The following is a 25431-nucleotide window of genomic DNA, read 5'->3' as shown; positions in this document are numbered from 1 at the left end:
AACGGTAATCCGTAACGGCATAAGCTAATCGAGATAGATATAGACTTCTATATATCAAAATGATCTGGGCGAAACAAGAAATTAATTTAGCCATGTCCGTCCGTCCGTTCGTCTGTCCCTTAACACGATAACTTGAGTAAATTTTGAGGTATCTTGATGAAATTTGGTATGTAGGTTCCTGGACACTCATCTCAGATCCCTATTTAAAATGAACGAAATCGGACTATAACCACGGCCACTTTTTCGATATCGAAAATTTCGAAAAACCGAAAAAGTCCGATAATTCATTACCAAAGACGGATAAAGCGATGCAACTTGGTAGGTGGGTTGACCTTATACCGCAGAATAGAAAATCTGTAAAATTTTGGACAATGGGCGTGGCACCGCCCACTTTTAAAAGAAGGTAATTATAAGTTTTGCAAGCTGTAATTTGGCAGTCGTTGAAGGTATCATAATGAAATTGGCAGGAACGTTACTACTATGACTATATATGTGCTTAATAAAAATTGGCAAAATCCGATGACGAACACGCCCACTTAAGAAAAAAAATTTTAAACTCAAATTTTAACAAAATATTGAAAATCTTTACAGTATATAAGTAAATTATGTCAACATTCAACTCCAGTAATTATATGGTGCAACAAAATACAAAAATAAAAGAAAATTTCCAAATGGGCGTGGCTCCGCCCTTTTTCATTTAATTTGTCAAGAATACTTTTAATGCCATAAGTCGAACAAAAATTTACCAATCCTTGTGAAATTTGGTAGGGGCTTAGATTCTAGGACGAGATTCTAGGGCGAAATCGGTTGAAGGCACGCCCAGTTTTTATACACAGTCGACCGTCTGTCCTTCCGCTCGGCCGTTAACACGATAACGTGAGCAAAAATCGATATAGCTTTACTAAACTTAGCTCACGTGCTTATCTTCACTCATTTTATATTGGTATTAAAAATGGGCGAAATCCGACTATGACCACGCCCACTTTTTCGATATCGAAAATTTCGAAAAATGAAGAAAAGCAAAATATATACCAAATACGAAAAACGGGATGAAACATGGTGATTGGATTGTTTTTTTTTAAGCAAAATATAACTAGAAAAAACTTTGTAAAATGGGTGTGACACCTGCCATAATAATAATCAAAAGCCTTTGGAATCATGGCAGGAATACTGTTTGTATCACATATATAAATAAATTAACGGCACCCGACAGATGATGTTCTGGGTCACCCTGGTCCACATTTTGGTCGATATCTCGAAAACGCCTTCACATATACAACTAAGGATCAATCCCTTATAAAACCATCTTTAATACCTTTAATTTTATACCCATATTGTATAAACACATTATAGAGTCACCCCTGGTCCACCTTTATGGCGATATCTCAAAAAAGCGTCCACCTATAGAACTAAGGCCCACGCCGTTTTAAAATACTCATTAACACCTTTCATTTGATACCCATACCGCATTCCAGATCGTGAAAATTCTAAAAAAAAAAAACTTCCGAACTTAGAAATTTAAGGAACCTCCTGATAACCCAGTGTACTGAAACTTTTGAACATAGCTTTGGGCTTTATTACGTTGTAATATTTAGGACAAAAGTTGTCTAGATGGGACAAGGATCGAGATATTTTGAGATATTTAGAAAGTCCATTTACATGTAGAATCTTGCCACCGCTATTTGATTAACGTCCCGTAGAGCTACATTCTTGAAACTAGGAACATACTTCAGAACTCCATGACAATACAACCTGAGGAAAAAAAATTGTCGCTAGGTGGTCTGCTGATCGTGGAAATTGAAAAATCATCTTATTTATTTTGTTTTGTTGATTTTCTGACAAGATGGATTATTGATGTATATTGAAACGATTTTCCATCATTTCCCTTCATCCTTGTCAAATTTGGTTTGGACACAACCCGATTTCGGCGTTGTGCCATCTTCAGCGAAATAGTGTGTCATAGGATTTGCACATGACCCTAGAAATTTTGTTCAGACCTTTCCTGCTTGATGGTCATATGCAACTAATGTTTCCTTTTGATTTCTCCACAAAAGGATTGGGACGTCTACCGTCGATTCAGCGTGTGCTTCCGGCCTGAGCGAAGATTTACCGATGCTTTTTTGCATTCCAGGACACTTCTTGATGAAGTACTGTGTGAGGTTATTTCCTAATCGCCACCTGACTATCAACATATATATTGATGCGACTGCAGCTTAAGCAAGATTCTTCCAGAATTTCTGCTGCTTGCTTCACGGCTATAATTTCTGCCTGAAAGACGCTGCAGAGTAAAAAGCAGACCCGACCCCTTCAGATAATATAGAGCCGTCGGTACACTCGTGTATAGTATGTTCTGCCATTTCTGCAACCTGGCGCCAACCCATCAGCTCAATTATGGCCTAAGATCTCTTTGGAAGCACAGGCACGGGACCATATATTCCGTTTGCCGCTTGATGGTGCTTTTGTGCTATGGCCATACAGCCTGCACTCAAGCTGCCCCGAGGCCTTAAGACTTGTTGCAATGCCGTCTGGGTAGTTTCTACGGCTCCTATTAAGCTAATCATTGATAATCACTATACTCCCTCAAGTCTTTTGGTATACATACTTTTTTGTGTGGCTGTCCACCAAACAAGGCCCCATAGTAAAGAATGGGTTTGACAATGGTCGGAAATACCCAATGAGAGAGTTTGGGTGAAAGGCCTCACATGCATCCTAGCATCCTCTTGCATGCATACAATGCCGCGCAGGCTTTCTTCGCTTTCTGTTCCACATGGAGTTTCTACGGCAACTTATTATCTCGCATAATTCATAGATACTTTGTACTGTCCTTTTCTTGTAGGTTTACCAAGCTTACGCTAAGTCCAATTAGGAGCCTTACATTTTCTAGTAAATAATAATAGATCGGTTTTTAAGGAGGTTAATGCACTATATAGCTTGTCTGAAAAGGTTATAGTTTATCTTTAGTTAAGGCCGAAAACTGAAAGAATGCATACGATTCGTACGTGGACCAACCGTGGAATGTTCCTAGTATTAATTTTTAAATAGTGGATCACATGTTGTTGGTTGTTACTATGTATCATGCTATGCAAAATAATTACTTTATATATAATTTCAGACACTCCAGGGCCATGTCCGCCTGGCCACATTTTCACCCTACCCGACAACTTCACCGCAGCGAACGTACAACGAGCCCAATGCCAATGTAAAGATGGTTATGTGCCATGGAATGATGGCCTCTGCTATCGCTTATATACGCGGGGCCCGTGTGGTCCCAATGAATTCCTTATCAACGCAACCGATTGTGTACGAAATGTTTGCGGTAAAAGTCGTCTTTATTTTCCTGATCAGAATACATGCTATCGTATTGGCTCTCAAGGCCCATGTTCTCTGCATCAAGTGGTAGTTTTTGATTTCACCGCACGCCCATCCGTAGATGGAATCTCTTACAATGGTATATGCGGTTGTTCAGGTGTTATATGGAATCTTGATAAGCAATGTTCGGATGTAGGTGGTGGCGTTGCTGCAGATGAAGAAAATACTTGTGAATCTACACCTGGTATGGTGGAAATTAATGGCAAATGTTACAAGTTATATACGAGAGGACCATGTGGACCGGGACAATGGCTAGAACCACTTAAAACAAATACAATCGGCCCTATGCAAGCACAAGCACAACGAATCTTGGGAACCAAAGCGAAATGTGTTTGTCGTCCGGGTTATACGCTTGCCAACGAAGTGGAAGAGGAAGGAAAAGTACGCAAGTTTGAAGTATCACGACCTTATATAACGCGCTGCAATGCACCAACTGTAGGATTAGCGAGGTATTTGAAAAAGCAACGTGAGAATTCAAAATTTCCGGTCAACTTGCCTAATTTTCAATTTTAAAATACTAAAAAAGAGGCATTTAACTTGTGTTTGCACTCGCATGTCAGTATGTATCTACTTAAGTACGCAATCTATGTTGAATATAAAAATCTATAATACTTCTACTATCTCAGCACTTGATCCCGCTTATAAAGTCTGTCCAAATCGTATGCGTCTACTTACAGTTTTGACCACTGAAATGGCAGTGTCCCATTGCAATTTGCTTTTTATATTCAGCGAGTACTTGTACACAATGGCATTATAACGTTGATTAAATAACGGTAGCACGTAATTGTATATAAGAATCGAGATAGATATAGACTTACTTAAATCAAAATTATCAGCATCGACACAAAATTTTATTGAGTCATGTCCCTCCGTCCTTCCGCCCGGTTGTTCACACGCTAATTTGAGTAGAAATTGATATATTTGGTATACTGGATTATCCCGAACTATAATAGGTTAGGTTAGGTTGAACGGGCCGGTCAATAAAGACCTCACGTAGACCGAATGTGTCCATAGTGTTACAGAATTTGTTTTACGGCCAAACGACGAACCCCAATCAGGTACCAGGACTTATGTTACAGAAGATCTCGAGAGCGCAGGTAACGAACACAGAACGTGCTCAACCGTTCGTTCAACAGTTCGTATGCCCATCGTGAGCCTTAAGTCTTCTCTCTTCAGAGATATGAGTCGCTAGGTGAGTCTGAGTGAGATGTCGTAGGATTTGCACATTATTTTAGAACTTTTGCAGCCCCGCGCTTCTGTGCAGGCCTTTCCTGCTTGATGGATCATCTGCAACTTCTGTCTCCTTTTGATTTTTCCCAAACGGTTTAGGACGTCTACTGTCGATTTAGCGAGTGGTGCCCCTTTTGTCAACTCATCGGCCTTTTCGTTACCTTCTATCCCTTTATGACCGGGAGCCCAGTATAAATTTATGGTCCGGCCTGATCGAAGTTTTTCCAATGCTTCTTTGCATTCCAGGACACTTCTCGATGAAGTACTGTGTGAGATTATTGCCTTAATCACCGCCTAAATATCAATATATATACTGACGCGACTGCTTAAGCACACTTCCTCCGAAATTTCTGCTGCTTTCTTCACGACTATAATTTCTGCCTAAAAGACGATGCAGTAATCAAGCAGTCTGTAGGGGGTTACCCCCTTTATCTCCAAAATCTAAATCCCCAAATCAAAATCGCCAAAATCAAAAACCCATAATCAAAATCCCCTACACGAAATCCCCATTTTCTGTGTGAAAAAAATTCAAATTAGGTTTAAAATCGCCGTGATTTTAAACCTAATTTTAATGTTTTTCACACAGAAAAAGGATAGTTATGTTTATTCTATGTCCAAATTAACACATCAATAACTTATAAATACAATGAATACAGTATTTACATAATAAAAAAATGCAAAGTTCATTGCATTTTATTGGGGTTGGGTTCAAAATTCTGGTTTTTTGGAAATTCTGCATTCATAATTCCGGAAGTCGAAACACCGGAAATCAATATTCTGGAAAAAACCGATCCAACACCGGCTGCGCCATGCACAGTAATTCTGCGTAGAACACCTTTCTGCATAGGCGGCCTTCGGCCGCGCTTATAAAAAATAACCCTGTGCTACGCCATTTTGTGTTCGAGGTTATTTGATATTTCCTCAAAAACGGTTTGGGGATTTAGCCCCAAAAAAAGTGCATTTTGTGTTGGGGATTTTGGTTATGGGATTTTAAATTTGGGGATTATGAATTTGGGATTTTTGTTTTACCTGGGGATTCTGTGTTTGGGGATTTTTTTGGGGGGGATTTAGGGGCACTCCCGTCTGTAGGATCTACTTATTTCTGAACTGACACAGTAAACAGCAGACACGACACTTGTTAACGTGGATCCATCTGTATTGTATGCTCTGTCAATTCTTCACCCTGGCGCCAACCCTGCGGCTCAATTGCGGCCCCAGAACTCCTTCGAAGCACATGCACAGGACAATATATTCCGTTTGCCCGATATTAGATGACGCTAAATTGCTATGGCCATACGGCTTGCACTCAAGCTGTCCCGAGGCCTTAAGCCTTGTTACAGTTGCTAATGCGATATTTTTGGCCATTAGGTCTGCAGGCGGGATGTGTAGAATGGCATGCAGTGCTGCTGTCGGCGTAGTTTTTAGGGCTCCCGTTATGCTAATCATTGGAAGAAAATGAAAAAAAGGGCACTAATATTTTAACGAAGAACGGTAAAATGATAAAGTTGACATGTCTTCACTGTGTGGCGATAAATAAAAATTTTGATAAAATTTTGCCCCGCCACAGCCCACATTTTGAAGAAGAAACTTTATAAGTTTTTAAGCTGTGAATCAAAAGCCGCTGAGGTCTCATATTGAAATTTGGCACCGAGGTAGTCATCGCTATTATATGTTCCACTGTGTGAAAATAAACGGCGGCCGCCGTGGTGTGGTGGCAGAGTACTCCGCCTCCCACACCGAAGATCTTGGCTTCAACTCCCGGGCAAACTAACATAAAAAATTTAGAAAAAGTTGTTTCAATTAGTATAAAGTTTTTCTATGCGGGGTCGCTTTAAAGTCGCCAAATTTGGTAACATCACCCAAATACTCTGAAGATGCCATCTCAATGAAAAAATGTTTTGGAAATAACACGGTAACGGGTTATACCCTAGAGATCATGATTTAAAAAAAAGTTCAACCTTCATTGCATTTGACAATTATATACTACTATTTTAGTGAGCGCAGCTGTACACATCGATGCCAGAGTACAATATCGCAATGCATCTGAGGCCAATTAGAAAACGCCCCCTCTCAGATCAAATTCTTAGATTGGCCGATCTTCAATTTCGCATTCTGAAAAAGAGCGTTATGTGGTAGCATTGACTTCAAACATATTGTGATAAAGGGCGTTTTTTAAAAGTTTGTGCATATAGGTTTTCTAAACCGTACGCGGGATATGATAATATTCAACTTAGCAGTCGATGAACATCAAAATTAAACTGAGTCACAGCAGTAGTTTAGCAAGACCTTAGGCGCCTACTTTGAATCTGGGCAATGTAAAAAGCCCGTTTTGCGCGTTAGGTCACGACAGAAGGATACAGAGATAAATAGAAAGAGAGCTTCAGTGCACCTACACGGACATATTCTACACCGCAGAAGCAACCACTTACTTAATTGGCGTTTAACCATTTAAACGGTTTTGAGCGGCCAACAAGTCGCGCCAGTCGTTTGGCTAATTGGTGCCAGTTGGTAACACTAATGGAATTTAATGCGGCTATGTTTTAAATCGCTGGGCTATGTTGATAACGGCGTAAAGCTCGTACAGCTCATCATTAAATCTTCTTCGTTACTCGCCAATGCGTAGAGGTCCGTAAATCTTTCTAGGAACTTTGCTCTCATCAGATGTTGCCAGTGTCCATGCTTCTGCGCCATTTTTTGGGATGGGTATGATGAGTGACTTGTAGAGCATGATCTTCATTTCGCAGGCAATCTAGCAGCGCCCGCTGCCTTGCTAATTTTTAATCTGGTTAATGCTATTCTCACTTCGTCAAAGTCGAGTGAGGGAACATTAATTCTATTATCCCTGGGTTTTTCATCGATTCTTCCATTTATCTAAGCACTCTCTGGACATAGGTTACCAGGTCACCGTTTTCGTTTTTACAGCAGTTTTCCCGGGCTTAAAACCTTTTGTCTGTTGGCGAATGTTTTGGTAAAATTTGCCGGCGTTATTCCAGATGGCTAGCAGCTTAAGCTCCTTGCACTCACGCGTTTTCGGAACGCACTTGTCAACCTCGTCTATGCGAGGCGAATCCTGTTATAAACATCAATGTATCATACACACATATTTAGCAGGCATGGCTCTGGGGATCCTAAGTTTCTCCCAGAACTAAGGGGTGGGGGCGGGATGGCCAAAAAGGCTTAATGCGCTCATATTAAATCGTTTCCGAGATGGTCGGAGTAGTGCTTTAGTAGTGCTTGTTACCGGAACGTACCGGATCAATATGCAGCAAAGGACCATGAATATCATTAACACTCCCCAAAGCCCTCGGGGAGTGTCTTTACAGCCACAAAAAAAAACAAAAACAACGCGTTTCTGCTTCTGCCGTTTTCAGCATGCAACTTGCTATAAAACCGTGGGAATCATTTTTAAACCCGCAGCTCGAGTTTTATGTAAATTAGCAAGAAAAGGAATTATAATTAAAAAAAAATAAATTACGATGCAGCTATTCGCAATGAATCATATCGTCAACGGCGGTAAAAGCTGCCAACTGCACTTTGACTCAAAAGTACCTTTTGTCACTGCTGGAAATGTTCCCCCTATTTATGCACCTGGTGGTTCAAAACAAGCTGGTTTTTGGTGTTCCAAATTGGTTACAACTTTTCATAACTTAAGCTGGTATGTCAAAAAAAAAATTAAATCATGCCAAGGCGAATTCAGTAAGGTGGTGTTATCCCAACAGCTGATTGCTTCTTCTTGATTATTTTCCATACCACGCCTTGTACTACAACATGTCAGTTAATCGAAATCAATGAAAATTTTCTTTTGACTTGACATTCTTCTGCACGGCGAATTGGTTGAATGCGCTTTGTCACCACCTGGTACGGATTCGCCTTGAATCATGTTCTATTCTATTCCAAGGCGAATTCGGTACCAACAGCTGACTCTTTCTTCTTGATTATTTTCCATACAACGCCTTGTACTTCAATAAGTTGAAATCAATGAAAATTTTATTTTGACTTGACATTCTTCTGCCATCACCTTGTACATATAGGTTCGCCATGGTGTCAGCTTATCGAAATTCATTCTAATTTCTTTCGACTTGACATCCTTCAGCACGGCAAATTGGGTTGCATTCGCTTTACCATCACCTTGTATAGATTCGCCTTGCCTTGTATAGATTCACCTCATGATTCAATCACAAGAGGTTTGCTCGACTGACAAATTTTTTGACAATTGCAGCTATTTTTCTCCCAAATCGATTTGACATCCGTTAACTGTGTTGTTTCTTTGCAATTTTTCGAAAAATGTTAGTAGTAGAAATAGGAAGAATCAGTTTATAAATACCCGATAAGTGCTGAACTGCATAATTCCTTAGAACATTTATTTTAATTTTATGATGAATTTATTAACTATGCCATGATCTATTAGTGTGGCTAAACATAGGTTTTATGAAAAGTACGGACACCAAGGAATCGGGCACTTTCGTAGACCTATGAACATACGAAACCTAAAACAATTCAAAATTCATCGTTCAACGTCAAAAACTCGACTAGTAAATCGATTCACGTAAAAATGAATAATGGAGATGCCATAACGACATGTACTCATTGAGCATGTTAACTTATTCATTCCGTATGTTCGGAACATTCGTCTCCATTTAAGAATTTGCGGAATCGGTTTATATTTGGAATATTATGTATGTATATTCGGACCTCGTGAGGTAGTATCAAACGAACGTGTTCCGAATATTCTAAATTAACGGTGTATCCAGAACACTTCCATGAATACTTAACGTAAAAGAGCTTTCCGAAATTTCAGAATAAAAAGGTGAATACTCCCTGTGTAGCAGGACCGCATAAAAGCTGAACTCTGACTGAAAGTCAAGACCGGAATATAAAGTTCTAAGACAATGAGCCATTTTCTTTCTTTTTTTTTCAGACCATGTGGGCTGCCTTTTCAATATCGTCCTATCTTAAAATATTTTTCAAAAACTTCCCATTTCATGATTTGTCACAAAAACGCCCTATATTAGAATTAGATTAAAGAACGCCCCAGAATGCTTTTCAATAACTCCCTCTTATGTCAAAATGCATTGAACTTATGCTCATATAGGGAATTTTTGAAACAAATTTTGGTATAGTGTATTTTTGAATAAAATTCTAACCAACATAGCTCTTTATCAAATCGCGAAATATTTTGTAGAAATAGAATTATTTCCTCCAAAACCTGTTGGCATTTACAAATTTATTATCACTACTAATATACTACTAAAGGTACTTTTCTACTACAATTTTCGCTAAAGGGGATTGAATTATTATCCGCTTTCCTTACTTCGTAAAAGCAACCCGTCCAATTTTTTTGATTTGGGAGTGTCAAAGCTCTGCCGTCATTGAAGAACCAACCTCTAGTAATTGAATCATGGATTCACCTCGATTCTATTCATTCATTGAGTTTGAGTGAAATTTTCTTTAAATTGAGTTCTTTTTTGAATGGTGTTTGAAGTTTTTACCGCCGAAATATAATCCTAATCGTACTTTGTTGTTGACTAAAGTTATTTTAAATACTTAAATAGTTGCTTTTAATTCACTTCCGAAACTTTTCTCTGCATGTTTCTATGTTTCAAGCCATGATCTGTTTCAAACATCTGGTATTCTTTGACGATTGTAGATACAATTGAAATTGAAAATATTTTTCGATTTGCTTATTCTTTCTATCATTTTAGATGGTTCTTAGATATTTTCGGATAACACGGATAAATCAGACATGTATGACAAACTAATAATTAATACTTATATGTGATTATCAAGCAGAATATAAATGAAAAGTTTGTAATATAAACTTACCGTTCTTTTGTAACATTGCATTAACTAAGAATTGTAATTAATTTAAAATAAATTGTTAAGCATAAAATTATTGTTATTGTGAGTTTGCGATTTTCGTGCCATTTGAAATAAAATATATACTATATAAAAAATATTCTTAGATCTATTAAACTAACGCAAGCGATGCACTCGTGTTATACATATTGTGGCGAATGTTGGCATCACTAGGCTAGTTAATAATCACGCAACAACAAAAACATGAAGCAGCCACTCTTATGTACACGTACACATTAAAGCTAGCCACACTTATGTACAAGACAACGAAGAGATACCTCACCCACACAGATGTAGTCGTCAGCCGAAGTTTTTACTCACACATACACACGCATATATGTAGCTCAATTACCAAGCAGGAGATACAGCAGTTCTAGAAGGCGAAACGTCTATACTTTAGTAGAAATATACGAATGAAGCAACGGAGGGTATAAAATCAGCGCAAGCTGAGTAATCACGAATCGGTTTGATTTAAGCACGCTATTAGTTGTGAAGTATAAGTGTTATTGTGAAGTACTCTCAAAGTAGTCTAATAAAGACCATTTTGCATTACTGAATATTGGAGTTATTTATTCTACAATTTAGCGATTCGAACGTTGGCAGAATGTTTCAAATAAGCGGAATTTCCTTAAATTCGTTACAATATGAATATCGCACGCGACAAGTTGTTTTGTAGAAAATCCAAAAATCGGGCTAACTAGATCTTCATCATCGATTCTAGTAGGGGTACCCTCAAAAGCTTCATAGAGCTCCAAAAAAGCTATTCGATTTTAACATACATTTCGGGTGAGAGCAGCGACTAAGATTCGGTAAAGCAAGCAGATAACCAGATTTCGCTCGCACTTCAGACATTTCTTTTTTTACCATCACGCTATTAACACTTAATGAGCTTTGTCCACTTTCAGCTCATTCAAATCACCAGAAGCATGGGGTCTATCCCTGTATGTAACTGCAGAGAGTAAGCCATATAGCTCCATCCTATATAAGGCATCTCTACTTCTCGGTTAAATTCCAAACAGGTGGCCAGAGGTTAAGGTGGCATTCACACAAAACCCGAGCAACTGCACTCGTCGTATCGAGCCTCAGTTCGTTTCTCCTAAGCTAAATGATCTCGAAAACAAACACAAGGTTTTGTTAGGATGAGTTCCCGGGCATCAAGGACATAAAGGTAATGAACAGGCAGACTACCGAGCAAAGCGGGGTTCTATACGGGACACCTCAAATCTCTTGCTGGCAGTACTTGGGGTAAAGATAAAGAAACGCTCATTACCACTTATAAAGGAATTGGCCAGCCGATTGCATGCTACGCGTCCCCGATATCGTCGCCAAGCCTAAAGACTACTCACTGGAAGAAGCTACACGCCTGCCAAAATACCGCCCTCTGAACCGCTGCGGGCTGTCTTCTTATGTCTCCAGAACACCACCTACATAATGAGGCGAGAATACTCCCCATTAGGGAGAGACATGAAATGCTAACCAAACAGTTTCTGTTGAACACCCAGAAACCTGGGCATCCCAAACATCTGATTGATGAGGCTACACCACCTAGGGACTTAAGGGGTCATCTCCGTAAGCATTATCAGGAAATACGGCACCTGAGAACACAGCCGTATGAAGCAAAAAAGCACAAGCAGGTCCTCAGTGCAATCCACAAACAGGCGTCGGACCTCTATGCCAGGAATTGCCCGGTGAATCCAGTACTTAAAGAATATTGCCCAAAACTAGCAGAGGAGGAACGCCCCCTCCCTGGGGAAACGCGCGTCACTCTAGCTCAACTTCGATCTGGATACTGTAACAGGTTAAAATCTTACCTATCCAGAATAAACCCCGACATACAAAATGTATGTCCTGCTTGTAATGAGTTCCCACGTGACACCAACCATCTCTTCAACTGTATTGTGGAACCAACGCCTCTAACACCTCTCTCATTATGGCCCACCCCTGTTGAAACAGCAAGTTTCCTTGGACTCCCGTTAGAGAACATTGATGGAATTTTGTGATTGGTCGCACCTATTGGATGGGGCGAAGCACTGCTACAACAACAACAACGGAACACTTTAGTCTACGATATCAACTAAGTAAATTAAATCTATCCAATACACAAATCTGTCGCTTTATGAGCTGGAGGATGAAACAACGGTTCACATTCTCTGCGAATGCTTCGCTCGGGCAAGGCCTCTTTCTCTCTCATTTAGGTGACGTGACTCTTAGTCGTGATATGGAAACAGTTAAAGGCAGAAAAGTCAAGCACAATCGATCTAAATAAAGGTAGCAGCGCATCGAGGCCTAACGAAAACATAATTACATCTCGATACTTTTAAATTGTAAAAATACTCCGTTATCATATTAGGGCCTGCTTTTTTACTCGATGTTTTCTCAAGGTATTTCCAAAAACCGGAATTACTCAAATATATAACATGCGGTTAACCAAAACTTGCCAAAACTTCCTTGAGAAAATATTCGGCATGAGTTGGTTGCTTCGTTGATGCCAAAGCATCGAGTGACGGCTCTTATGAATAAATACTTTGTTGCTGATACAAAATTTTCAAAATGGGAATTACATATTACTATTTGAGCTAAATTTTAAACCTGAGATTAATGTTATTTATGAAAGGTTAGTCAGAGATTTTTCCACCCATTACACCATGAGACAAAATCAACTTTTTTCTGCGTATTGGACCAAGCCCACTTTTTTGTAGAGATTGAGGCTTGTGTAGACAAAGTACTATCTCCGTTTTTCGAAGTTAGCCTCCAAAAAATAGATATCGGCTTACGAAATTCTACATTTCGAAATTTTATTTTTTTAACGCGTTCAGCAAATTAAAAAAGTAAAAATGTGGTCGTGGTCCGCTCTTTTCCCTTAGTTGAAGGCTTGAATTCTTTTTTTGAGAAATTTATTATAACAGCTGTTATACGAGGTGAAAATTCAGATAGTCCCATGAAAATGTCTGCACATACTCTGCACTGGAATTGCTCAGACTGTAATTTTTCAAAAAAAAGAAATCAGCCATTCAAATAAAAGAAAAAGGCGGACTACGACCACATTTTTTACTTTTTTAATTTGCTGAACGCGTTAATAAAAAAAAATTAAATAAAATTTCGAAATGTAGAATTTCGAACTTCGAAAGCCGATATCTATTTTTTGGAGGCTAACTTCGAAAAACGGAGATAGTACTTTGTCTACATAAGCCTCAATCTCTACAAAAAAGTGGGTTTGGTCCAATACCCAGTCGGCCGTTGCACAGTGTTATCGTTAAAATTACTGATGGAGGGTAATGATTATAAGCCGACGATATGATAACCTAAACGAATTCCTTATTACCTGCTTAAACTTTTTTTGCTGTTACATATATCGGCCTACTGATTTGTAAAATCGCGGAATCAAATCGAGCTCAAGGCCTAACATCTTTTTATTGTTATGGTACATTTTTTCTTAAATGACAAAAAAAATTGTTTGTTTTTGATGAGGTCACCTACATACAGTTATAACGTGCGTAACATGCCTCAGCTAATGAACTCGAAATTGCAATAACACGAGTTGTGAAGGAGATCCTTCAGATGCTAAAATGACACCCTCAAAGGAAATTGTTGGTCTTTGTATACGTGGTTTGGCAATTAAGTTCTGGGAATTCAGTTATAATTTAAAACTGGTAATGTTCGAATTATGGTTAATTCGACTGAGCTCTCTGTCAAGCGAACAAATTAGTTTAGTCATTTAAACAGAAGAGAAATTGCCACTCTTATGTTAACAAAATTCTTAAAAAAATTACAGATTTCTAAACAATCTAACTGACTTTTCTGTTAACACAACTGATCTCACTGGTCATTTCAACAGCGAACAACAGTTAATGCATGAGCAAATTTCAAAGAGAATTTTAGGCTCACTGCGCTCTCTACTTTGTACTTATGACGATGGTGCCACTTGTTAAAAAAAACACCAAAATAAGAAAACCACAAAATCGGGAAAACAACAAAAAATTAGTTTCAAATGAAATTTTTTTAGTAGGTCATGAAAAAAACCTTAAAAATCAAAGTTGAAAAAAGTAAAAAAATTAAATTTGGCAGGCTCAAAAATTATTTTTTTGGGTATGCGTAGTGAAACTTTTTTTCCTTAGCCCAAATCCTATCGAAAAATCGATGGCGCGATATCGGTTAATAAATCGACCCAGTCTAATGTATATAGCAAACATATGTGTAACAATTATGCGTATTTATGTATTCACATATTTACGTATATATATGGCAACATACTTTCGTACAAAGCTGTCGATGGTAATTCGGAACAAGTTTTGTTTATTTGAATTCAGATTTAAATTATTATTATATTAATTAATATTGCTAAATATAGCAACAAAATCATTAGAAATGAAATGTACTTATGTGTAATTTATACAAATAAAAAAAACTACGCAGTTTAAATATATATTTATCCGGCTTTTATTTTTTCCACAGGTATTAATGTCATATGAACAGAAAACTCTGTTGATGTAAAAGTTTACGCTATTAATCTAGAAAAAACAGAAATATCTGTTATTTCAATAGATTTCGCTAGTAGTGGCATTTCACTAATAAACTCGGTTAATTTAACAGTATGCACTGGTAATTTCAAAAGAACAGAAACCCCTTTCATATTAACAGTTCTGATTGGTATTCCTAGAGCGACAGTAATAATTGTTAATTTAACAAAAGTATGGGTAAAGTATAATGAAACAACTTTTTTTGTTTATTTGACTACTAAAACGGTCAATTACGAATCAAGATTTGTGCGCAGTTGATTCAACATCTTGTTGCGATGGATAAAAATTGACAGAAATTTTGGTTGAATTGACCCGTATTTCTGTTGATTTTACCAGTCTTTTTCTTTCAGTGCATGGCATCATTCACAGTGAATATGTTCCCGCTAGCCAGGCAGTGACTGGAAAAATCTACGTTGGCGTTTTGGAGGCTACCCTGCAAAAATCGTTGGATCATGTGGTCCACTGGAGTACATACCATTATACTCTACTGTAATGCTGCAATGGACCAACTCATGTTTCTACACGAACATATTGTAAGCTGATCATTGCTCGTTTTTAACGATTGTAATCACTACACGATGTTTATTGGACTGTGGGTACTACATGGATTACTCTGATGTAATGCGGAACTGGAGTATATGGTCCAGTCCTAGGACATCGCAATGTTAATTGGACCATATTTTTTGTATGAATTGTGGTTAATTTTGGAGCACTCGCTTGGTCCACAGCGAGTACTCCATACATGCATGCATGGAGTACTCGCGATTTTTGCAGGGTGCGGGCACGTATTTTTCGGGGCTCGATATTGCATCACGACAATTCACAGGCCCATTCCTCGTTCGTTGTGCAAGAGTTTTTGGCAAACAAAGGCATCCCAACGTTGCCTCACCTACCCGATTCCTGCGACTTTTTTCTATACTTCAAGATGAAGTCGCTCCTCAAAGGAAATGGAGGTATAATAAGCTATAACCGTGATGCTAAACGGGCTAACTTCGGAGTACTACCAAAAGTGCTTCCATTCTAGCAGACACGTTGAAATCCCTGTGTACAATTAGAGGGAGACTTTGGTGCAGGTTGATAGTAACATTTTTTCTAAAACTTCATTTTCTTGTTTTTTATACGCAAATTATTGTCCCCGGCACTTAATTGTCATACCTCGTGTACTATATATGAAGCAAGGCGAATCCATACCAGGTGGTGGCAAAGCAAATTCAACCAATTCGCCGTGCAGAAGAATGTCAAGTCAAATAAAATTTTCATTGATTCCAATGAACTGACATGTTGTAGTACAAGGCGCTGTATGGAAAATAATCAAGAAGAAGCAATCAGCTGTTGGGATAAAAACACTTTGTAATGAATTCGCCTTCATATGAGTGTTTTTATTGAAAATACACAAGGCGAATTCAGTACCAGGTGTTGTTATCCCAACAGCTGATTGCTTCTTTTTGATTATTTTCCATACAACGCGTTGTACTACAACCAAGGCGAATTCAGTACCAGGTGTTGTTATCCCAACAGCTGATTGCTTCTTCTTGATTATTTTCCATACAACGCCTGGTACTACAACATGTCAGTTAATCGAAATCAATGAAAATTTCCTTTTGACTTGACATTCTTCTGCACGGCGAATTGGTTGAATTCGCTTTGCCACCACCTGGTATGTATTCGCCTTGACTACATGTCAGTTAATTAGAATCAATGAACATTTTCTTTTGTTGACATTCTTCTGCACGGCGAAATGGTTGAATTTGCTTTGCCACCACTTGGTATGGATTCGCCTTGAAAATACATGTCCATGACCAAACAGCAAGGCAAATCCATACCACATAGTTGCAAAGCGAACTCAACCACCTCGCCGTGCAGAAGAATGTCAAGTCAAAAGAAACTTTTCCTTGATTTCGATTAAGTGACATATTGCTGCACAAGGCGTTGTATAACAAATAATCAAGAAGAAGCAATCAGATGTTGGGACAACAACATCTGGTACTGAATTCGCCTTGACCAAACAGCGCAATGAATATAGATTAAACAGCGTGTTTTCACACGTTTCCGTACAAATATTTTGAAAACAAGAACCAACTTAGAAAAAACTTAGAAAATTTAACGCCAGATTCGGTGCACAGAAAGCATTTAGAAAAGTATAGGCTCATTTGTGGGTACAAAATTTGTCGGAATATGTAAAGGATATCATTTATGTAGGTTGTGAAACTGAAATGTACGTACATATGATTGAGAAACCTGAGTTTGGGCACTGAGGGTTTCCCAACATATAACGCCTAGTTTGTGCGGTATACGTACACTGTACGTCGTACAGATTTGATGTGGTAAGGCGAATTCGGAACGCAACCAAATTTTGAGCTATGAATTATAAATTACCTTAATTTCTCTTCCAAATCTCTGACTTCCTTCTCTAACGCAAAACGTTTTTCTTTGCATATTTTAAGATCGAATTCCAATTGGTACACTCGTTCAGTTTTAGCATCCAATTGTATCTACACCCAAGGCAAAAATTAAACACTTGTATTTGAACACGTTCGAATGGTAAATGAAATTACATACCAAAAGTTTATCTTTCTCATTCTCTAACGACACGTAAGTCTTTTTTAAAGCAGCAACCTCGTTACGTAGCAGTGTAGCTTCACGGTTTGTGGTCTCTCTATTTGTATCCAAATCATTTAACCGTGTATCAGCGGTCTGTAGCTGATGCTCAGCTATGGTTAACTTACTCTGATATTCCTGCAGCGTACGTTCTGTTTGCTCATTTAAAATCCTTAATAAAAAAAAAAAAGCAAGTACGTCAGCTGGCGTTTTCTATATTCTCTGTGAAAATAATCACTTTAACTGATTTTGTGTTGTGCGTAGCTTAGAATTTTCTTCCTGTAATGCGAAAAGTCGCCGCTTTAACTCGTCAATCTCCTCCTTCAATAAGACAATATGCGTTTCACTAGGCAAACGTGCCGAATTCAATTCACGATTCTCGCGCTCCAATTGTCTTATACGCGCGTTCAATTCACTAACATGGGTTTGTGATTTTTCTGTTTCCCTCGCTTGAGCTTGGAGCATAGATACATGCTTTTCGCGCAACGTATCACGTTCACATCGCACACGTTCCAATTCAGCTCGTACACAATCACGTTCACGCGCAGCACGCAAAACTACCGCTTGTACGCAATCACTGGCCGCAGCACTATTAGCTGAGTTTGTAGAAGGATTTGAACGTTCGCTAATTGGTGGCACTTGCGCAAAATTGCAACGTCCAATGGATGTAGTTTTTGTAGCGACATTTGTTGTGCCTAGGCGTTCTTGTTGGCGCAGGCAAAGCTCGGCGCGTAGCAGACGAAGTTCATCGTCCTTGGATTTAATTTGTGATTGTAAAAATTCTACTTCCTGAGTGTGGGAAAGTGATTTAAATGGTTATTGTGTAGTACGTATGTATTAGGGTGTGCCTTATTTACCCACTTCGATTTTTTCGAAACGCCCTTATCATTTTAGTTCAGTGGTGTACAACGCGAGTACAAACGCTACTTTTTTTGTAGTGTGTACATATATGGAGAATTTTTGAGCTCAGAATTCACGCATGGGTGCTTGAAGTACAAGCTAAAACTGATTGACTCCTTGCTTTACCTAATCTCTGTTTCTTCGTTCACACGACATGAACGCCGATTATTTTTCCGAAACTCAATGAAGCTCTCGAGTACACAACTGTTTTGGTTTAAAGACTCAAAAAGAATTATTATTCCAAGTCTGGAGTTAGGGGTCAAAAAACCCTAAGCCCAGATTTGGAGGGTCTTTTCAAAATCCTGGATATGTACTTTTTCTAAACTCGTAAGTATATTAAATTTTTTTTCACACAGAGTAATTTGTTTTTAATCTTAAAAACAAAAAAAAAAACAAAAATGGGTAAAAAACGGACACCCTAATATGTGTGTATGTACATTAAGGGCGAATTAATGGTGACTTATAACCATAAAGCCATAACCAGATAAAACAGCTGATCGAACCTACCGTATGGAAATCAATGTAATCGAGTTAGCGTTATGGTATGGCACCATTGTCCAGTTACATTGATTTCCATAAGGTTGGTTGGATCAGCTGTTTTATATGGATATGGATACGTCAACTTTGCCAGGGCCTTTAGAGCGTATTACGACATATTTGAAGATATTTCCAAAGAGAGTCACTTGCCTTAGGAGAATTTCGAAACCAGAGGGAAATTGCTTTCGATACCTTATACGCCCACAATAATGGCCTTTCTCAGCCAAATTCTCATTTTGTCTAAATATCTTTTTGCCTTCAAAAACTGAACCATTCACAAAATTCTACATGAAATACAGAAATTATTATGAAAATTAAATCATGCTGTTTTTACGCGGTACAGAAAAGTATTTTTGCTCATTTATGATAGTAAAGGTCGCAGCACAATTAAATTTTTAATATAAATGTGTTTAACACAAGCTTATGCATTCCAATAACATCGCCATAATCAACCAAGATTTTGCGTTTATAAATATGAAGGAACTTCAGACTCAGCAATTGAAGTTTATTTCACCTTGCCCATTCACATACAAAATTTCCCGAAGCACTGTTATAAACATTCTCCCTATACAACAAAAATACTTGCTAACATATTTGTCGTTTTTTTTACACGCGTATGCTTAGTAGACCCATCTAGCGGCAACTAGTTACCGAACATGTTGTACCGAAAAGCGCAGACTCAAACCTCTGGTGGCCATAGTGTAAAACATATAGCTGAATCGGCTGCGATAATAGTGGACACACACCACTTGTAGAGGTGAAACATAGACACATATTTCAGTTGCATCTGAGTATAATGCGTATTGAAATTTGGGAGTACTAATTTTATGCGCAGCAATTTCAGAAGATTAGATAAAGTTTAACGCTTAGCAGTCCATATAAAGTATAAGCGTAAACGTAGAAAGCTTCATTTCTTATATTGAAGTTTTTAATTGCGAAAAATGTTAGAAAATTTAGCAATGAGTGGGAAAAATAATTTCACTTGCAAAGTGTGCCAGCCCTCTAACCAAAGCAATTGTCAAATTCTTCTTCTTATTCTTTGCTTCAACAAAAGTTGCAAGTTGGCTACTTTTTCATGTCAGATGGCACCAGTGTCGCTCAATCTACCGTTCCAGTGGCGGATCCAGAGGGGGGATGCGAGAGGGGCAATCGCCCCCCGCTCTGATCTGGAACTTATGAAATTTATAAAAGTTTGTTTTAATTACATATAAAATTTTTAAATTTTTAGCTTTTATGTGCGTATAATCTATAAGATCGTCCCAATCGCCCCCTCCCCCCTCCCAAGATGTGCAATTTATAATATTTCGGTTGAAATATTTTGTGAAATGAATAGTTTATATATATATTCATTTCCAATTTCCATTTGTTTCGCTGTGGGTAAAAGCAGCAGAAAAAATGTACCATTCTGGTATTTGAAGAAAGAACTGCGTACTTTTCGCTGAAATTTGGCAGCCTTGGTCACTATTTCATGATCACGTTTGCCACACCACATCTTTTTTCTGCACAAAAATTCCTTTTGAAAAAACAAAAGGAGGACCAATATTTTTAAAATGTCACAAAAAATGATATATATAGGCCTTCGCGAATTTCAGTCCCTACATCGCGTTAATGTGTTACTATTTGGCAGCAGTAATACATTCACGCCAGGAAATCTCCATTATTTTGGGAATTGTGGCACGCTCTGACTTATACTATACATAATTCTACATAAAGATAAAAAAATATGTAAAATTGAGTCAACCTATAGTTCTTTGGGCAGCTCTTAGTAGTTGATGGAACCTATCCTCCTCCTGTCCGAAATTCGGTTAATGCAGCAGAAATTCTTTGAAAGTCGAGGGCTCTTACTTTATAAACAATGTGGAGAGTTGCTTAAATGTGGAAAAATTAGTATTTTTCAGCTAAGATAACTAATAAAAATATTCGTGAATTAGCCTAATCGACACATTTTTAATGTTTCTAAACCTGTATAAGAGCTTTCAATACACGACACGAAAAACGGAATAATAAGATATCCTTTCCAACAGGTTGTTTAGGGTTCACAATAAGTGTAAATTTTTCATGAAATATAAACTTTCTCATCAAGATCAATAAAAAATGAGGGTTTTCCCAAAACAAAGTGAATACTTGTTACTTTCATCTTATAATTAATTAACCGGAATTTAAGCTTAACTTATTGCTTTTGCTGGTTCAAGACTCTGGCGGCGCCGTGGTGTAGTGGTAGAGTACTCCGCTACCACACCGAGGGTGCTGGGTTCAAGACCCGCGCAAAAGCAACATCAAAATTTAAGAAACAAGTTCATTCAATTACAAAAAAGCATTTCTAAGCGGGGTCGCCCCTCGACAGTTTCTGCCATTAAAACCCTTCTCAGTGACCCTTCTCAGAACCCTTCTGCCTTCCAGGTGCCGTTCGGAGTCGGCATAAAAAATTAAAGCCCCGTCACGTATATTTGTAGGAAAAACTAAAAAGGTGCAAACTTGAAGCGAAGCTCAGCCTAAATATTTTCTGAGATAAATCGCGCCAAGTATATATTTGTTTTTATTTATTTTTTATCGCGGTTCAGGCCTGCTTATTCAATCGTTTATTTGTCAATTTAGCAATGTCTGGATCCGTCTTAAAATACTGTGATAATTATTTCTTTGTGCTAAAAAATCTGAGAACGTGTGTTAAGTGATCCTATTGTTTCATAGTTTTGATATCGGCTGAACTTCAGCTAAAGAGCCGCCTGAATATGCATTGCAATGTGATATCTTGGAGAAAAATCTATAATTTTGTAAATCGGTCTTGGTTTAAGTATATATTTTAGTGGCGCAAACAAATCTATTTTTTTATCACTTTTGCTCTCGCTTCCGTACAAAGAACCAGACTGGAGGAATTTGGCTCGACCTAAGTTATTGTCGCTATTTTTATAAAAATATGTATTGTTATATAACACCAAAAATCCAAATAGAAACTTAAAACTTTTTAGAAAATTCAGGAAAATTCCGCGAATTTTCATGCAAATTTTCAGCTTTTCGGTAAGAATTTTTAGAATTTTTCTGAGAGATAAATTCTAAAAATTCTTACTGAAAGCTAAAAATTTGCATGAAAATTCGCGGAATTTTCCCGAATTTTCTAAAAAGTCTTAAGTGTATATTTGGATTGTTGGTATTATATTATAATACATATTTTTATAAAAATATCAAAAATAATGAAGGTCGAAGCAAAACTTAGTAAAAACTGGAAAAATCTGAGTGATGATGACTTTTGTAAACGAGTGCAGATATGCATATGTGTTTGTATGAAAAATTTTAAGGTCACTTTATCTTACTTAAAAAGTTGACTTAAATCTCCCCCTCCCAAATCGTGCTGGATCCGCCCCTGTACCGTTCTCCATAAAAATACGTGCAATGTACTCATAATGCATAAGATTGAGTTAAACGCATCTATATGAAAAACTGCTTACGTGATGGGGCTTTAAGGTCCGCTTTTTCGGTGAAAATTTAAACTACGTTTGGCTAGAGTTTAACCTTGTCACTTTGGCCGCTTGGGCTGCGAAGAGCACACAAATTTTTTTCCGTGATACGCTCTAATGTCCCCTGATCTATGTATGTACATCGATTTACCTTTTCTGAGCCAGCTTTGCTTATAAGGCGCAAATATTCTTTTTGGAAAAAGTCACGTTCAGCCTTTATTCTTAATTTTTCTCCATCCATTATTTGCTCTTTTTGTTGTAAATTGTCTTGAAGCTCTTTTTGCGAGTGTAATGAACGAAGAAAATATGATTGAGGTAATAAGGAAGGTATTAGACTATATATGTGTATTAGGGTGGGTCAAATTTATCGTTGAAAAGGCATATCCAGTTTCTGAATCTATGGGTCATACTGAGTAATATTGTCCATGGGGCCATAGGTCTGAAATTAATTTCGAGCCTCCTCAATTTGGTAGAAAGTTTTATATCCCAATCCGAATAGCGGCTCTCGCAAATAAAATACATGAAAATAAATGTCAAATTCGGATTCGGATTGGGATATAAAATTTTCTAACAAAATTAGGGAGGCTCGAAATTCATTTCAGACCTATGGTCCCATGGACAATATTACTCAGTATGCCCCATGAATGTGCACCTGAAGTTTTTTCCCCCATTTTTCCCCATACAATTTGACCCGCCCTAATGTATATACTATATGTATAGGTGCTAGTGGGCATTTGCGTAACAAGCTATGCAAGGCTAGTTGACTTGTTTCATTGGTAGGAGCTTTAACGTGGTGCGTTCAAAACCCATTACACGGCTACAGGATTTGGATTTAATTCACCTTTTACGACAGGCAAACTTACTTCTGGTATATTCTAAGCCACTTACCAACATGATCTTATAGAAAAAAGATACATAAATCAAATGTGATTTGTGTAAAAAAAACACTTACTTCCTTTTCCGTCTCTACGCAGTCAGTTCTTTTTCCATTCCCTCTACTTTTCTCTCTCTCCCTCCTATCCCCATCTCTTCCTCTCCCTTAATGCCAAAAGGGCCATCAACGTCGATAACACTCCCGAAAACCTTCGTGTCTTCATCACTGCAACAACAACATGCCCCGTCGTTCTTCGCCTAGCATCCACTTTAATTTCAACTCAGCACTATATAATATCGGTACAATTAACATAGCCACTGAGATGGGAACTTTCTTTTAGACTAGAAAAAAGTAGTAATTTCGCCAGGTTTTACATAATTTGGCTCTGAAAAGGCGATGTTGCGCATTATTTTTCGCAAAAGTCGGTTCACCAAACTAAAGACGGAAGCTTAAACAAATGACCGGCATCATCTGGATCTATCTCGTTCAAATCGCTCTTATTGCACTAACTCGCAAAATGGTTTATCTGGTACATACAGTCCAAAATTTCAGTACCAAAGCATCATATCCTTTTCGTTGTTGTTGTTGTTGTAGAGATAAGGTTGCTCCCCGAAGGCTTTGGGGAGTGTTATCGATGTGATGATCCTTTGCCGGATACAGATCCGGTACGCTCCGGTAACACAGCACCATTAAGGTGCTAGCCCGACCATCTCGGGAACGATTTATATGGCCACATTAAACCTTCAGGCCATCCCTCCCTCCCCACCCCCAAGTTCCATGAGGAGCTTGGGGTCGCCAGAGCCTCGTCTGTTAGTGAAACAGGATTCGCCGTGGATGGGTGAGGTTGACAATTGGGTTGGAGAAGCTATATATTGCGCTTGCAACCTGAAGGGCTCTTGAATCTGGTATTTTAGTCGCCTCTTACGACTGGCATACCTACCGCGGGTATATTCTGACCCCCTAACGCGTTGGGGGATATTCTTTTCGTAGTTTTAAGAGATTCAAAGCTATAAACATCGCATTTTTAACTGTATTTTTATATTGAAGAAAATTATGCAATCTAACGTCCTTTTAAAATCAAAGATCTTTGAACTTCTGAATTCAGATTACCACTCAAATTACCTTCCCGCTCCCCATCATTCCTCAAAAAAGGTCAAAATTTTATGGACAGGTATGCCAAGTGTTTGGTTTTGTGCGCGGGTTGTTGTGTCGTTTTGAAAAGGCAGTAGTAAAAGATCGATATTTCATATTGGGCTTTTTCAGCAAATACAACACTTGATGAGTCGTTGAGTGATGACTTTCTGGACGCACCGTTGATCCACTCTATGGTTGGGTCAAACTATTCATAACCTATCAATAAATATTGTGTTCACTGAAAGCTCCATTGATAACTTTAACCATATTCGAGTTAAGAATTGTTTTAAAATTTTTGTAGTAAAGCACATTTCACTTCGATAAGGAAATTGTTATTCTAACATTGTTGTGTATGCTCGATTGAATCAGTTAACCATAGTTTGCTATGTATGAAGCCGGATTTAGTGACTCTGCGGTAAAATTAATGATGAGCTACTTGGGGGGTAGAGCGCAGCGTGTTAAGGTTGGGTTGGAATTATCTGATATTAGGCCATTGCTCGCTGGTGTACCCCAAGGTTCTATATTGGGACCGCTATTATTTTTTATTATCATTTATAAATAACATCTTCAGCACTTGTCAGCATACGCAAATACATACCTACGCAGATAATAGCCAGATCTATATGTCAGCGATGCTGGGCAAGCCTCTGAACTTTGTGCCAAGTTTAACAGTGACCTGTCATCCTTATCCCATTGGGCATCTACGAATCTCCTTGCCCTTAACAGTGCTAAATCGTATGTACTTCCAATTTGAAAAAAGCATATTAACTTTCAGGATCTACCAAATCCTTACATTAATGTTAACTGTCTGAAATATGTTTCCAAAGGGATGAATCTGGGGTTCGTCATAAATTCTAGTCTGTCCTGTGTTGATCACGTTAATTCCGTCATCAGTAAAGTTTACTATACCCTACGAAACTTAAGAGTATCGGCGGCCTTTACCCCGCTAGGAATAAGGAGAAAG

General features: G+C 38.1%; 3 protein-coding genes across 6 annotated transcripts in view; 2 read left to right on the top strand and 1 right to left on the bottom strand.

Annotated features, from left to right (window-relative positions):
• LOC137252249 (uncharacterized) overlaps positions 1-14880 on the top strand; it is an 82671-nt gene extending 67791 nt beyond the window's left edge. Inside the window, exons 5-6 of one of the 2 annotated variants that reach the window (XM_067787693.1) lie at positions 3113-3818; positions 10302-14880. In XM_067787693.1, the coding sequence (XP_067643794.1) occupies positions 3113-3818; positions 10302-10326 (731 nt within the window). In that variant the 3' untranslated portion in view covers positions 10327-14880. Of the gene's footprint in view, positions 1-3112; positions 3946-10301 lie in introns of those variants that run through there. The other variant, XM_067787692.1, reaches the window with a different exon arrangement.
• The window catches only part of mrn (general transcription factor IIH subunit 4 marionette), a 127076-nt gene that overhangs the window by 67776 nt on the left and 33869 nt on the right, over positions 1-25431 (top strand). The gene's annotated exons all lie outside the window — the stretch shown is intronic.
• The window catches only part of Cep135 (Centrosomal protein 135kDa), a 163994-nt gene that overhangs the window by 123890 nt on the left and 14673 nt on the right, over positions 1-25431 (bottom strand). For all 3 annotated transcript variants that reach the window (XM_067787682.1, XM_067787683.1, XM_067787681.1), the window contains exons 6-9: positions 22611-22735; positions 17809-18359; positions 17532-17742; positions 17349-17464 (exon numbers count right to left, since the gene is read on the bottom strand). In XM_067787682.1, coding sequence (XP_067643783.1) covers positions 17349-17464; positions 17532-17742; positions 17809-18359; positions 22611-22735 — 1003 coding nt within the window. The remainder of the gene's footprint in view (positions 1-17348; positions 17465-17531; positions 17743-17808; positions 18360-22610; positions 22736-25431) is intronic.

The sequence above is a fragment of the Eurosta solidaginis genome, chromosome 5, assembly GCF_040869045.1.
Source record: "Eurosta solidaginis isolate ZX-2024a chromosome 5, ASM4086904v1, whole genome shotgun sequence".
NCBI lineage: Eukaryota > Metazoa > Arthropoda > Insecta > Diptera > Tephritidae > Eurosta > Eurosta solidaginis.
The sequence above is the reverse complement of the archived record's forward strand: the minus strand, read 5'-3'. Positions and strand labels throughout refer to the sequence as shown.